The 17,194-nt window shown below is 38.0% G+C and overlaps 1 protein-coding gene across 1 annotated transcript in view; it reads right to left on the bottom strand.

Moving 5' to 3' along the window:
* scn4aa (sodium channel, voltage-gated, type IV, alpha, a) overlaps nucleotides 1-16,862 on the bottom strand; it is a 49,295-nt gene extending 32,433 nt beyond the window's left edge. The window contains exons 1-3 of the mRNA XM_051915276.1: nucleotides 16,449-16,862; nucleotides 312-615; nucleotides 94-214 (exon numbers count right to left, since the gene is read on the bottom strand). Coding sequence (XP_051771236.1) covers nucleotides 94-214; nucleotides 312-563 — 373 coding nt within the window. The 5' untranslated portion in view covers nucleotides 564-615; nucleotides 16,449-16,862. The remainder of the gene's footprint in view (nucleotides 1-93; nucleotides 215-311; nucleotides 616-16,448) is intronic.
* Nucleotides 16,863-17,194: the final 332 nt, after the last annotated feature.

The raw sequence follows: 17,194 nt of genomic DNA, 5'->3' as shown, positions 1-17,194 counted from the left end.
GTAAATATGGCAAACAACTCATTACTGTATCAATCATGATAATCATTACAAAAAAAAAAGATGATTTTTATCAAATGATGGCATGAGAAGGATATGAATGTATAAGAATTTTGATGGCTCCTCTTCTGACAAGACTAAAAGGACTGATACAAAACAGCGCAGGTTCAGCTGCGAACCTGTAGATCGTGTTTCCCTTGCTTATGACAATAAACGTCTGCAAATGAGAAAGAGGTTAACAGAAAGGCTTGAAAACATTTATAGACACCAGATGAAAAGGCACTCGATTTAACATTTATGGGTGTGGGACTGACTTTCTGTGCTTTATAGAAGGGGTCTATATCCTCCAGAGGCGTGTTGAGGAGATGCTCTGGTGGGTCGCCATAGATCATGGGCAGGCTCTTTCCTGCCTCCAGATCACTGCTCGGTGCCTGTGGTTCCTGCTCAACCCCATCTACTTCCTCCCTGGTGCTCCTCTCCTGGATGAGCCTTTCGATCTCCGCCAGCGACTCTGGGGTGAATTTGCGGAACGCGTTTGTGCCTGTGCGAGGGAGCAGGCTTGCCATCTTGGCATCGCGAAGAGATACCACCTCAACGGGGAATCTCTACACCAAGCTCCTGAAAAGGAGAGAGGAAAAATACATTTGAATTATGATCAATATTACCATGGACTTTATATATGGAATTTTTTTTTTTTTTGAATATGCAGTTTTCAAGTGCATTTTGAGGACCAACTATCAAAATTAAAATAAATAACTTTCTCCATTCCAAATACGTTTTTGTTTGCTGTGGATGTATTGCAAGAGATGCAAAAAATGCAAAAGCAATTTATTCAGAATCGAGCGTCTTTAAGAAGTCAAGTTGCATTTATTTATATAGCACTTTATACAATAAAGATTGTTTCAAAGCACTTTCACATTATTAAAACAGGAAAATAACAGTGTTAATGTTATTAAATTATTAAATTATGACACAAATTTAAGTTGTAAAGCAGCTCTACAGAGGACAGAAGAGTCATATCCAGCTTAATTTAGTTGTTTCAGTTCTGTTCAGTAACTAAATAAATGTGACCAGGAGCGTGAAATATGCAAATTATGTCATCAGTTGTGGTTTATGTCCTTCCACAATGTAGGACAGCCTAGCACATGAACCCCAAAGAACACCAGCCAAACAAATTGAAATCTAAAGACTAGGGGCCCTTTCAGCGCAATGTGGCACCAGGCGCAACACAAGTGTATTTTGCTAGTTTCAGCCCGACCTAGTTATCATTTTCACGTCCTGCGCCACGTTGTTTAAATAGCAAATGCATTTGCACCCATTTGTGTGCCCATGGGCGTGCTGGTCTGAAAACTAGGTGTGTTCAGGCGCATTGTTGGCGCAGGGCTATTTTGAGGCAAATGAAATAGACTGCGCCATTGACCAACTGAAACCTGATCTAAAGTCAATGCCGCAGTATTTTTTTATTATTTAAAGGCCGCGTTAGTAATATGTGCATATAGCCGGGTGCACAACGTGCATACACTCTGCTTATTACACTCACAGGGATGCGCAGCAGCACACAAACATGCCAAATATTAAAAATAAAATGATTACAATGTAAAAGATTATTATTGTGTGCATAAAGATAAAAATGCTTTGGTGGAATCCGGCTTTTCCTGTAGATGATCCGTTTCCTCACTAGAAAAACGTTCAGTTTTTCCACTTGCAAATTCCGCCATGTAAATAGCGAATCTGCCATGGCACGTGCGCAACTGGCTTTTAAAGGGAATGGGAGATGAGACTCTGATTGGTTTATTATATGCCCAAAACACACCCATTACTCATTAAGAGAATAGGGACAACCCTTTTAGACCATCTGTCAAGTGCGCCGACCATTTTTCCCATCGTTAAACTAGCAAAAGTGGATTCGGACACGCCCTAAGTGCACTTTAGACCAGGCACTTAGATCATTAAAATAGGAGCCAAACTGTCTTGGGTGTGAAACAAAAGCTTTAGTGTCTGTACTGTACTGTAAGTTTAAAAATGACATTTTCAAGTTTATGCACTAAATTACAAAATTTCTCCATTCTACATTTAAAAACCAGGCCATCCAGGACTAAATTTTATGGGTATGCATTCTCTTGTATGTGACAGCTTCTACTTTTTTCCCGTCACTGACAACGACACTGTGCATACATACTTACATGTACATCCTTGTTGTTTAATAACATGTCCTTGTTGTGGTCATGAATACAACTGCAAAACAGTCATGGCTGTTATGTAATGTATGAATGATATTAAAACATCACAAGCCTATAAAGAATATACAATATTTGCATTATTTTAACGTGAAAATAGCTCAAGAATGGTTCAGGAAGCAAATTTCTGTGCCACTAGTTACACAGAATTTACACATTTTTAAATGTATTGTTGCCCATAATCAGAATGGGATAAGGACATGATCCAGTAAAGCCTGACATATGAAATATTAGCCTGAATTTTGTGGAAAAAACTATAATTAAAAAAAAATAATAATTTAAAAAAGGGTTTGCATGTGTGTTTTTGTTAAATATCATATTTAATATTTGATCAAGCCATATTTCATCTGATTTTAATGGTACAATATAGTGAGAATAAAAACACCTCTTACACGTTTTATTCAGAAGCCCAAACTGAGCAAAATTATGCAATTTGGTGCAGTTGCTGATATTTAAATGGCAGTAAGATTAAATTCTGATAACTTGTAATGTAAATCAATGAGATCAATATAACAATATAGTAGACAACTTACATAAAATGCAGTTTTATGCAAGTATATACATGACAGTTATATCTATATATTTCCAAATAATGTCTTAGTAAGATGATATTTAAATGCTTTGTTTTATGATCAAAACTGTAGTTTTAATTGTGAGGGTAAAAACATATAACATACAATACAATGATGACTGTGAGATGAACCCTAACGTTCTTCAAAAGCCTGATGTACTTGAAATTTACAATTAACATGAATTTTTCTAAAAAATGATTTATGGAAGTAATTCATCAAGTAAACCTAAGTTGCTACAGTCCAGTAAATGTTTATCTTGAAATATTACTAACAATATAAAAGTTATTCTCACATTTATTTCATAAAAATAAGTTGTCTGTGAAAAAAGCAGGTGTATCTGAAATGAATTTCTGTGAATAATAGTTGAAGCAAGGCCTTTTACTTAGTAAAAAATAATAAACTATCAATCAGACAACAGAAGGCATGTGGTATAGATGTACAACAGGTTTTTCAGCAAAGTTTTGATCATGCTGATAATTCAGAGGCCGTAGAAATATGCATATCAAATATGATACAGTAGGCTTTATAATAGGGTTAAGACTCTGCGCTGATATCAGAAAAGTTACACATTCATCCTATATTAGAGAGTTCTGATATTATTATGCTGTGAGTCACTTCAGGTCACATCAACAATTTAACGATCTATAAAGCATCTGAAGTGAACAATAAGTGTACACCACTGAGGTTTGAAATGTCAGTTAAGATGACTGTGGACTGCCAAGAAAGGCCACATTACAAGCTGACCTTGAAGATGTATGCTTGGCAGACTAATACTGTACTCTGTACTCCATCTAAGACATGAGCCACAACCAGCCGAACCTCCAGTCTGCCACACTCCACCTGTGAGATCTGAACTATGAGGCAACTCAAATAAATGTGCCACAGCAATGACAAAGTGTATAGGACAGGCTTGGGAGCGACAGCAAGACACTTTCCCACAGTACCAAAGAGAACCGAACATTACTCTAGAACATCATATTACTTATTAATTTAGCAGACACAGTCACCCCTGCCAACTCACATAGATCATGATGAGCTCACATGGCCACAGCCAATGTCTGCCCACTACTACAGAGGAGGTGGTTACGTGTGTCAGGCTGCCATTTTGTATCTTTCTGTTTGAACACAATTTCTAATGTGAAATCAAACACTACATCAGATACTGAAATATGTAAGTATTAGTTAACTACATGAACTAACAATGAAAAATAATTCTAAAGCATGTATTAATCTTAGCTAATGTTACTTACTAATACATTTACTAAGAAATTAATAAAATAAAAAGTTGTATCTGCTAACATAATTTAATGGACCTGAGCTGACATGAACTAACAATAGGCATGTGACAGTATCCATATTTTTATATTTCGATAATTCCTGAAGCTTTTATCGCTGTATTGAATTAACTTACAAAAAAGCGTTGTCCTCCTAATAAGTTTAATAACTTTTCTTGTAACAAAAAGAACTTTTTAAATACAATAAAGCAACACACAAAAACAATAGGTAACACTTTACAATAACCCTGACAGCAGCATAGTGTCGGCCCAGATCCGGTCTGGTCCGCGTATAATCCACATGTACCAGATGTGGGCCGGATCTGGGCCACACTATGTTGCTGTTTGGTTTAGGTTCAGTTGCATGTAATTATGCATAATAATACCATTATTACTATAGTAAGTACATGTAACTTGTAGGGATGGGCATTTTTGGCAATTTTTCATTTCGATCATTGATAGGTTTCAAAAACGAGTAATTGAGTACTCAGGGGGCGGGGCGGGGCGGGCCGTGTGCGGGGGGTGGGGCATGGCCGTCATGGAGATAATGAAAATATCTGAAGACTGTTAGGAAAATGAATGTTAAAAATAAAAATATGACATGAAAACGTGATTAGAACACTGTTTGATTATGATGCAGCAATGTTATTAATAAGGAAGCATCTAAAAGGAATAGCCGCCTGAGGTGAGTGACGCCAGTAAACTGAAGGCCGTTCTATGACACATCCTATGATATTAATCAGATAACTTAGATACATAATATATACGTAACATTACAACTTGTATCAGCACAAAAGGATGCAAATAGCGAGAGTGAGAGAGAGAAACAGTGAGAGAGAGCTCGCGCTGTGATGCGCTTTCATGACAGCGCGCTGAAACACGGGCAAGGACAGAATTTACTGTAGATTTCTATAAAGTTCTCATTATAATGCCATGTTTATGGCGGATCTGTGCTTTATTTTTTATCTACATGATTAAGTGATTCCATAAATTGCCTGCACGTATTCGAAGCCATGCGAATTATACGAATTATGCCATTGAACAAATATGACGAAAAAAGCACTGCTGCATTATTATAACATCATTATTAAAAGAAACATCTAAAAGCAATATGACCGTCTCAAATAACTCAGATAGTCAATATCGGGCATTGCATTTGAGCATGAAACTAAACACTGATATGCAGCGCAAGCATGTTAATAAATGTTGATATCCCGACCCAACGCATCCTGTATTAGATTAATCAGATGTAGCTATTACAACTTTCATCTGCAAAAGGTTTGCACATACAAACGTGAGCTTATTTTCATCTATCTTGTCAAAGTGAAGCCAGACATCACTACGTGACTTCGAGGCCATTCTCTCTCTTCTCACGTCTTTTGATGCACCAGAGCTCAGGGCGCCACCCAAAGTGCTGCTATAACCAATCAGGAGAAAAAAAAAAAAAGAAAAAAAAAACATTTCGATCAATCGTCGCTGTCTCGAGTACTCGATCGCTGTTGCACATCCCTAGTAACTTGTGTAAAAAGGACACTGTACGTGTGTAACAAGGATACTAAAATAAAGTGTTACCCAATGAGCAATACTGTAGCTACATTTGTTACAGTAATTATTATTCTTTGTTAACATTAGTTAATGAAAACACAACTGTTCATTGTTACAGTAGCTCCTGTTAGCTCAGATACAACTTTTGATTTTAATAATGTATTAGCAAATGTTGAAACTAACATTAAAAAAGACCAATAAATAAACAAATGTTTTGTTTAATGCAATAACTAACCTTAACTAATTGGACCTTATTGTAAAGTGTTACAGAAATTTGTGATTGTGATTATTTTTTCTGTGATGCATACATTTTACTATATATATATCTGATTTAATCATATTTCAATAAAAAAAAATTTTTTTTGGTTAAGTGGTAATGAAGTTTGCCTTTGTAGGGCAGCATACATAACATGGGCACAAGCTGAAAGCACGCACACATACGTACACTCTAAAGGATTCAGTGTTTCTTTATGGGGGCCAGTATACAGGGCTGGGAGACTTACACTCTGTATCACTCCAATACACATGCGTACCACACAAGCACTGATATGGTTGCTGCTCAGCTGCCGTGGGCCATCACGGTTGAGCATCGAGTTACAGAAGCCCGATGACTCTGCTAATTCCAGCCTCACTCGCATCGCACCAATAAACAGGCTAACACGCCAACTCAGCTCCGACCCACACCTCATCGCCCAACACCTAGACTTATGAGACTCCTTTCACCATTAAAAACAAATGATCCCTCCCCTTGATCCTTCCACCTATTACAGCGCACAACTTCTTGAGTTTCCACAGCAGGTTACTCCATTACCAATTCATTGTAATTTAATTCAACTCATCTCTTCTCTTTTCTTACAAGTTTATGTGCTCATGGTTGTGACTAGTGTTGGGAAAAGTTACTTTTAAAAGTAATGCGTTACAATATTGCGTTACTCCCTGAAAAGTAACTAATTGCGTTACATTTTATGAAAAGTAATGCGTTACGTTACCTTTGTGTTATTTTTTCTCACCTGGGCTGGACTTGGTTATTTGTTTTTTTAATAACAACATAAAAAAGTTCTATTTTTGTCAAATGTAAAGTCTCTTTCACACCAAAAGTGAAATGACCGAGGAGAAGAAAGTTTAACACTCTTACTAAAAACAAAAAAATGAAACACAAATGTGATGTTAATAAAGTGATATTAAGTACATAAATTATGTATTATTCAACATTTTAATTATTGCAGGTGTGCTTAATAGTTTGAAATTTCAATGTTTTTATTTGTTTTGAGAAATACTGAATCTGTGTTTGTGCAAGTGAGATGAGTAAATGCATGTTTACATTTAGTCTAGAATTACAATAACCATGCCTGCACTTACTCATGATTTCTCTCAACATGGAAACAGGAGAGGTGTCAATCAATAAATGGGAAAACAAAGTAACTTGCGTTATTTGAAAAAGTAGGTCAGATATTTTGTTGAAACTTTAAAAGTAATGCTGAGTAATTACTTCACTCGTTACTTGAAAAAAAAAGTAATCTGATTAGGTAACTCACGTTACTTGTAATGTTTTACCCCCACCACTGGTTGTAACATCATTTCTAACCATTTCTCTCTCTTTTCCCACCAATATTAAGCTCCACTGTGCCATCCTGAATGGGGCTATTAAGTCGCCATCAAAATCTCCTATATATCACTACAGGATGAGACAGAGCACAACCCCCTCCTCCACTTTTTAAAACTCTCAGGTCTTTTTAAAACTCTAAATCAGGTCAGGGGCCCAGTTTTCCCCTAGCCTTAAAGGGAACCTATTGTGCCCCTTTTCACAAGATGTAATTTAAATCTCTGGTGTCCCCAGAATGTGTCTGTGAAGTTTCAGCTCAAATACCCCACAGATCATTTATTATAGCTTGTCAAATTTACCCATATTTAGGTGTGAGCAAAAACATACCGTTTTTGTGTGTGTCCCTTTAAATGCAAATGAGCGGCTGCTCCCGGCCCCCTTTCCAGAAGAGGGCGGAGCTTTAACAGCTTGTGCATCGCATACTCAACAACAACAAAGCTGGAGGATCTCACGCAGCCAAAATGTTCAAACCGGAGTCGGACACTGATGGAGAGACTCCGGAAGAAGCTACAACTTTTTAGAATACAACTGGACTTTTCTGAAAGGTTAGTGGATACATTTATGTAGTTGCTGTGGAGTTGATTCAGCTCATCCACTAGCATGTACCGTCATGATGATTTGCGCAAATATTCAAAACTTTACTGACTTTCTTCGGCACATTTCCTTCATTAAATGAAATTCAGCCACAATGTCCTCAGTGGCTCAGATGCAGAGAGTCTATGTAGACTCTTATGTTTGTTGGTACATACATCCAATAACAGAACATTTGTAATGTTTTTTTTGGCACAGACATTGTACATCTCCAGCTGCTACAGCGAGTAAACAGAAATGGCGGACTGCTGCGGCTCACTCGGGAGTTATCTATTCTAACAAGGCAGTTCATCACCAGTCATGGGCGGGGCTTCCCTACTCTTACGTACGAGTAGGGGGAAATCTGGGACCATGCATTTGGAGAGACTGTTTATGATTTATGGGGATTATACAAAAAGGAGTGGGTAGATTTTTACCATTATAGGCTGGTTGTTTACACACAGTGTGGACACACATCTGTGTTCAAACACCTTAATAAAAGTGAATTTAGCATAATAGGTCCCCTTTAAAATATACTTCTTGCTGAGTCTTTATTGAAGATACACTATATTGCAAAAAGTTTTGGGACGCCTGCCTTTACGTGCACATGAACTTTAATGACATCCCATTCTTAATCCGTAGGGTTTAATATAGAGTTGGCCCACCCTTTGCAGCTATAACAGCCTCAACTCTTCTGGGAAGGCTTTCCACAAGGTTTAGGAGTGTGTTTATGGGAATTTTTGACCATTTTTCTAGAAGTGCATTTGTGAGGTCAGGCACTGATGTTGGACGAGAAGGCCTGGATCGAAGTCTCAGCTCTAATTCATCCCAAAGGTGTTCTATCGGGTTGAGATCAGGACTCTTTGCAGGCCAGTCAAGTTCCCCCACACCAAACTCGCTCATCCATGTCTTTATGGTCCTTGCTTTGTGCACTGGTGCGCAGTCATGTTGGAACAGGAAGGGGCCATCCCCAAACTGTTCCCACAAAGTTGGGAGCATGAAATTGTCCAAAATGTCTTGGTATGCTGAAGCATTAAGAGTTCCTTTCACTGGAACTAAAGGGCAAAGCCCAACCCCTGAAAAACAACCCCACACCATAATCCCCCCTCCACCAAACTTTATACTTGGCACAATGCAGTCAGGCAAGTACCGTTCTCCTGGCAACCACCAAACCCAGACTCGTCCATCGGATTGCCAGACAGAGAAGCGTGATTCGTCACTCCAGAGAACACGTCTCCACTGCTCTAGAGTCCAGTGGCGGCGTGCTTTACACCACTGCATCCGACGCTTTGCATTGCACTTGGTGATGTAAGGCTTGAATGCAGCTGCTTGGCCATGGAAACCCATTCCATGAAGCTCTCTACTCACTGTTCTTGAGCTAATCTGAAGGCCACATGAAGTTTGGAGGTCTGTAGCTATTGACTCTGCAGAAAGTTGGCAACTTCTGCGCACCGTGTCTTAGCATGTGCTGACCCCGCTCTGTGATTTTACATGGCCTACCACTTCATGGCTGAGTTGCTGTTGTTCCCAATTGCTTCCACTTTGTTATGATACCACTAACAGTTGACCGTGGAATATTTAGTAGTGAGGAAATGCTAGTAGTGCTTGATTTTATACACCTGTGGCCATGGAAGTGATTGGAACACCTGAATTCAATGATTTGGAGGGGTGTCCCAATACTTTTGGCAATATAGTGTATTTCCTGATTTCATTATAGCAGATAGGATCTTCAACAAGTAAAAGCTATACCTGGATAGTCCGGCAACTTGCTCATGTCTTTTTTTAGTTGTCAATAGAGATTTGCCTAAAACCAGCACACAGGGCAAGACTAGTGACACTGACTGAAGTCTCAATTATAGGACAGAAGAAGTTGTAATGCTGTCTGATGACATGATAATATTTGTGGCTGGTGTTGCATCTTACTGTACCTCCACCCAAGAACAACAGGCAAATAGAGATCTCATACTGTTATGCACTCAGAATTATAGTGAAAGATTCTCTTCATTTGAGTGATCCTTGCCAAACTTTTCAGATGACTGATGCTCAATGTTTGGCAGCAAAACACATATGTAAAAGACAATAATAAACCATATAGGAAATGTTCACCAACATAATTGCATAGATTATAAAAAAACAACTGTCATGTATTTTTTTAAAAAGGAAGCATAAGCACACCTTCAAGCAAAAGAATTCAAACAATTGTGTTATGGTTTAAATTATAAAGCAATAGTTCATAATGAAGATAGAACTTGAGCTGAGTTAACTTTCTAGTGATCTGTACCTGACCCAAATTGACCCAAATCACTTCTAACCCAAACCTGGCATGCATAAATTAGTTATCTTAAAAAAATAAAAATCCAACCTTAGACAGACCTAATAAAATTAGGTCCAACTCAATGGCAGCTTTTTCAGAACCCAACTAAACCTCAATGTAAAGGCACACATCAGTCTCCAGGAGGGTTTGTAATTTACACATAGATTGGATGCAGATTTAAGGGGTATACTAATGTCATTTTAATATGTATATGTTTTAAATAGTAAAATATTGTTAAATGCCAAAAAAGTTGGCATTATTTATTTGGGTCCATTTCGTAAAATCACATTTATTTAAAATTACTCAAGACTCAGGACAACTAATATTATGTACAAGGTACCTGCATTGGGTTTTCAGGTCCAAGTGAACCTGTGAAGGCTCATTGTTCATAAACCTATTTTAACTGTAAAAATGGCTCAGAAAGTTCACAAAGTGCAAAACAAAACATCTGTAATTACATTCATACATATTTAGAGCAGCTTAACTGTCCAAATAATTTTTGGGGTAACTGTACGTAGGCAACCGCTTGAGGTGTTGTTAACACATGATCTTTTTTCTGCACGTCACTGACTGACATGCAGAAAAAGTCTATTTTTACAATGCGGCAGAGAACATGCCTATTCCAGGATTGAAAAGCATAAATAGCATTAAAACTATAAAAAATATGCTGACACAACTGACATTTCAACAGAGCAAAACACCTCTACATTTCATTTAAATAAGATCCAGAGTAGCTTGACTATATGTGACCTCTTGACACCTGTCCTTATGCCTATGAGGTAAGTTGTAAACAAATGATCAGTAATAAAAACAAGAGATTTTTTTACCATAGCGTGATGACATGAGGCATGCTATGGGCCTATGTCTTCTTAAAGGGTCATATACATGCCTCTCTTTGCTCTCTTTAACACTGCCGTGTCCACTTAACCTTGCTCTCTGGTCTCTATAAGGCCTCACACAAAGTTCTAATGAATGCTAGAGCCTTATTGGCAAATATGTCTCAAATCCACTGCAACTAAAATCACTATGTAAATCATGGCCATTTCATTCCAAATATGAGGATTATTCATCTTCTAAGGTCTGTATATCTATTTGATAAAATGTGGGACTCAATACAAATATATAAGCATGTTAACAGTACAGAAATAATTTACATGAATCATGAACAATATTTGAAGTATTCTGTAGCAACAGCATATCTTTCTGTGAGAAACAGACTGACATTTAAAGGGTTAGTTCACCCAAAAATGAAAACTCTGTCATTAATTACTCACCCTAATGTCGTTCCACACCTGTAAGACCTTCGTTCATCTTCGGAACACAAATTAAGATATTTTTGATGAAATCCGAGAGCCCTCTAACCCTCCATAGACAGCAATTTAATTACCACTTTCAAGATCCAGAAAGGTATAAAAGACATCGTTAAAATAGTCCATGTGACTGTAGTGGTTCAACATTAATTTTATGAAGCAACGAGAATACTTTTGTGCGCAAAAACAAAACAAAAATAACGACTTTATTCAACAATTTCTTCGTCAGAACGTATGTGGTGCTCACGTGAACAACGTCGGCCAATACTGAGACTGCGTTCTGACGTTGAACCCGGAAGCACTGCACTGTGTCTACAATGTAAACAGCGTAGGAGAATGACAGGGAAGACAAGAAATTGTTGAATAAAGTCATTATTTTTGTTTTGTTTTTACACAAAGTATTCTCATTGCTTCATAAAATTAAGGTTGAACCACTGTAGCCACATGGACTATTTTAACGATGTTTTTACCACCTTTCTGGGCCTTGAAAGTGGTGGTTAAATTGCTGTCTATGGAGAGTTCAGAGAGCTCTCGGATTTCAGCAAAAATATCTTAATTTGTGTTCTGAAGATGAACGAAGGTCTTACGGGTGTGGACCAACATGAGGGTGAGTAATTAGTGACAGAATTTTCATATTTGGGTGAACTATTCCTTGAACTAAAGGATACTGGAACTGTAATATGGTACACTACAGTATAGGGGCTTTCGCACTGGGTAGATATAGGAACTCAGTTATAGGAACTAGCCACCAGGGCGGTCCTCCGAGAACAAAATTTTCCCCTAGGGCCATTTAGCTGTTTGCATTCACACCGCCAGTAGGAACTCTGAAGTGACGTAAGCTGGCAGACAACGACTTCATTTAAGTGCTGCATTCAACAACGTCAACAACTTAGAGGATGGAAGAAGGCATGATCAGAGCTGTGTTTTTATTGTGTGTAGTGGGTTTTGTGATAACGGAGATGGAATGTATAGGCATACAAATACGATTGAAAGAGCAAAAAAGACGGCTAAGAGATGAAGGACCCTATTTTAACGATCTAAGCGCATGGTCTGAAGCGCATGGCGCAGGTGCACTTAGGGCGTGTCTGAATCCTCTTTTGCTAGTTTAAAGACTGAAAGAATGGTCGGCGTTTGGTCCAAAAGGGATGTACCTAGTCTCTTAATGTGTCATGGGTGTGTTTTGGGTGTAACGTGCAATAAACCAATCAGAGTCTCATCTCCCATTTCCTTTAAAAGCCAGTTGTGCTTGCACCATGGCGGATTCACTATTTACATGGCGGAATTTGCAGGCGGAAAGACTGAACACTTCTCCAGAGAGGAATCCTATTATTTTTAATATTTAAAAATGTTTGTGTGTTGCTGCACGTTCCTGTGTGTGTAACAAAAAGCGTTGTACCCTCCTATAGGTGTATATTACTAAAGCGCCCTTTAAATAATAACAACATCAACAACAAAAAATACTGCGTCATTGACTTTAGACCAGGTTTTTGTTGGTCAATGGCGCAGTCATTTTCAGTTGCCTCAAAATAGCAACGCGCCAACAATGAGTCTGAACACACCTCGTTTTCAGACCAGCACGCCCATGGGTGAACAGATGGGCACGAGTGCATTTTCTATTTAAACAACATGGTGCTGGATGTGAAAATGATAACTGCGTCAGGCTGAAACTAGCAAAAAAAACTTGAAAAAACGCCGGGTGTATGATAGGTCCCCATATCTCCTACACCAACTTGCAATGCTATATCATCGAGGCTGAGAAAACACAATGCCACAGACAAAGGCAACAAGTAAATGATATCTATTACTGTTTTCCATGTCCGTCGAGCAAGTATAAACTGTGTATTTACAAGGCTTTTTAAAAATGGCGGGTACCAGTGTTTGTTCTGCATTTTGGCCAATCAACGTACATTTACGTCACTGGTAGTTCCTATTGTGCTGGGCTAGACCCTACTAAGTAAGAGCTAATTTAGTCCCCCCAAAAGGTGTTCCTATTGTGATGGCCAGGATTTATGCCACACATGATTCTTATACATTCATCTTTGCATTGATCAATAAATAAAAAGATTACTATATTGCTTTGTTTTAACATCTTTATTTTGTCATTGTACTGAGTCAGTGCATGGGCTTAGTTATTTGGCTTAAAGATGGGGTAAGCCATATTTCAAAAACGCTGTTGGACATTGTTGATATTTGAAATCAATCCAAACAAACACACCCCTCTCTTCATTGCTCCGCCTCCAAAACTCACCCTCCAATCCTAACCACCCTGCTCCGAGTCGGTCTCGAACCCCGATTGCTGCTGGCAGGCGAGGCAAGAGCACTAACAATGACACTAAACACTGCTTTCTCTAACGATCATCAGTGCGCAGTGGTTTACCTGCACAACTCTCACTATCTGGCCACTGTTACACATGCAATGCGAGAGTGGGTGTCTGTTTATCACAGCTGACGCGCAACAAAATAATGCTTCGTGAAAAATAAAGTGCAGTTGATGAAAGAATGACAAGGAAGCACAAAAAATGAACAGTACATAAGAATAAATACAAACAAGAGTTCGTTGTTAGTCGCCAACAGCTCCAAACGATCAATGACACTCAAACCCAGCGTTACTCACGTGTGGAGCGGAAATAAAGCAGCCTCCGTGTTTGTTTTCAGGCCTTCCCGCTTAGCTCTCTCCAGCATTGGAAAGCTTTTCTAATATTAACACAGGTCCTGAAGTGCTTGCCCAGTTATAACCCTTCATTTCAGTGATATTCTTTTGAGCTCTTTTGTATTGTGTCTCATCATCTCTGTAGTCTTTCTTCAAAACTCCCTCTTGCTCGTTCTCTCTCCTCGGCCGTCATATGCCCCCTAATGCTGATTGGCTACACATTTGTTGTTGGTGTCGGTCCAACTAACTTCCAAACAGTGTTTTTGAAATATGGCTTACCCCACCTTTAGGGTTAAAACATTCAAACCAGTTAAAAATCCTAAACCTAAATATTGGGACACTTTTTGATGGAGGTCTGTGCCTCAGTACTGATGAAAGGCTAAAAATGCCCTTGATTGACACATATCTAATAGTGATATAATATCTCAAAGATATCAAACGTCACTGCTCTACAAACTCCGGATGCACGAAAACGTGTGGTGGCTGAAACGGGTCAAATTTATGTTTGCACCTTCAACACTGAGTCCCCTTTTGCACACATTAGAAGAGTGCTAGTAGGGGGATCGCCAGAAGATCACATGGTTTCACCGGTGAAAGAAACCTTAAACCAACACCTTCTGCGTCCAAGAACATGTGATGCCCAGCACTCGCTCATAGACGGGCAGACACACTCAAGACAGCACATCTTCTAATTCAACAGAATCTACACCAAATAATTAGTCACTGAATGAAGCCATGAACAGTTGCTCCATCCATATATCCGGTATCATATACATGGAGATGTCAACGTTTAGCTCCAAGCAACCACAACCTGTCCACCAGTGTGGGCTAAAGCAGGGAAAACTCACAAGGTTCAACCTCAGGTCTCAATCTCGCCCTCGGCGATTAAACTAAAAACAAGCATCTCCTTTTATTTCAATAAAAAGCAATATACAGTATAAAACAACCTTTAGTTAGCTGGCACCTCGGTGAAACAGGGCTAACTACATGAGAAAAAGTCTACTTCCTACAGTTACCTCTGTGAAAGGCAAGAGCATAAATCTTAAGGGGGGTTAAGCAAAATCCGATCTGAGTGCTTCTGACAAGCAGCTCGGGACCAACAGTCCAAGACTCTCCATCATCCTACACCTCTGATCAGGGCAACATGGATTAACAGTGGAGGAATGGTGGGGTACAACTGAGCACTACGAGCATCATCAACCGAGCTATGAAATGAAGACCCAGGCTATTTTTAACTCTGACTCCATACACTGTTGGATGGGAAAAAGAGTATAACTACACAGTCAGCATCTGCTGGAACAATAGACCTGACACATAGCTATAAGGAAAAACTTATATAGTCTTTGCGTATACATTTATGGAAGTATGATGGAAGCAAATAAAGTAATAAAGAAAAAAATAAAGTAATAAAGAAAAAAAACAGAAAATGCTCTTTGAGAAATTAAACTATCCTTATTATTATATGTAAAGGATAATGCAAATTTAAAGATAATGTACCTGCTTATAAAATAAATAAATGATTATATGTGAATATTTAATTGAGTTTCAATATTCATTTATTTTTGAATTATCTTATTGTTTGAAAAGAAAGACGATTTCAAGACATGAAACTACACTCTTAGGAGAAAAGGTTCTATATAGAACTTTAAAGGGTTCCGTCAGGTATTTCATAACCTTCTCGTTTGTGATTGTGGGATCATTTTAGGGATGTAGTTTTAATGAATACATTTTTTATTTTATTTTAATTAAATTTGATCAGTTAAACAGTTCGTAAACACACTTTATCTCTAGAAAAAAATAAATAACCTGGTAAACATTAAATGTATTATGCAATCATTTGAGACATTTCTCCTTATGTAGAACCTTTTTGGCATAAAGTGTTCTTTAAAATTAAGCAAAGAACTCTAGGATTCTATATAGAACCTCATTGAACCTTTTTTTTTTCTAAGAGTGTAGCACAGCTTGAGCTTTGTAGGGAACAGTTCGCCTGGGACAATGTTCAATTATAATTTAGTGGTCATTGTACAAAAATATTTGCCACAATTGACCAATCAAGTATTTTAGAGAGAAATGTTTTAAAATCTTTCCCACTTCCCATTTTAATGATTTAAAATTCTAGTAATCTGATTTTCTAGCTACCAAATTAACTAACTAAAAAATCCCAGTTCCTCAACATTCTATTATATGTTCCTATCAAGCTTCTTATTAAGCTAGAAACTTCTGTCAAGTCATGGTCAACAGCATATTAAAACAGCAATGAAATCAAAACTTTTGGGGGCCAAAATGAATCCTGCAGCTTTCCATATACAGAAACAGCATTGCCCTCAACCGACTACTGACCTATTCATCATGCAGTGTTCTAGACCACAGCTTTACCTTTCACAGTGAGGTAAATATTTCCACAAAACCTTCAGTCTTTGGTCTTTCTTCCAGCTGAAGTCAGTGTCTCTTACCCGAGGCCAGCGCGAGCTCCAGGACAGCTGTTGCTGACGCATAAACGTCTTGAATGAAACCTGAGATTGAGCCGCAGGTATAGAGGATCATCACTGGAAAACTCTTAGCCTACATATGCGGGTACCGGAACATTAAAACACGCTTTCTACTTTACTTTTCCTGGGCAGATGCTGTTGAGTTGTTTTACGGTAAAACAATTTCTGTATTGCCTATAGAGAATAATTGTAACATGAAGGACTAGCCTAAACAGTTTGTTTAGCTTGTTTGTAAAATGAAAAGAACGAAAAGAACCTTTACCAGTAAGGAATATTATAACACAGCTTACAAAAATTGCACATTCATCAGTAGGCTATCGCAATCAAATGCGAAAAAGCTCACACGTTCAAACGAGTAGTATTGTGACCGTTGGTTTGAAAAAGGGCGCGAAGAAAAAGTTTAGTCTCTCCAAGGAAATCGATTAAGATTTCATTTAAATTATTATTGACTTTCAACGAATAATTGAATCAGTGCACTGTTAGCCCGTTGTTATGTTATAAATGTAATTTTTAATGATTAATAGCATAAATTATAGCCTACCCTTAATTGTGAGTTCTCACAGTTCAAACAAAACAAAGCTTTTTATATATATATATATATATATATATATATGAAATTAATATATACAACCC

Source organism: Ctenopharyngodon idella, chromosome 12, assembly GCF_019924925.1.
Source record: "Ctenopharyngodon idella isolate HZGC_01 chromosome 12, HZGC01, whole genome shotgun sequence".
NCBI lineage: Eukaryota > Metazoa > Chordata > Actinopteri > Cypriniformes > Xenocyprididae > Ctenopharyngodon > Ctenopharyngodon idella.
Note: the sequence above shows the minus strand (reverse complement) of the source record. Positions and strands in the feature narration are given on the sequence as shown.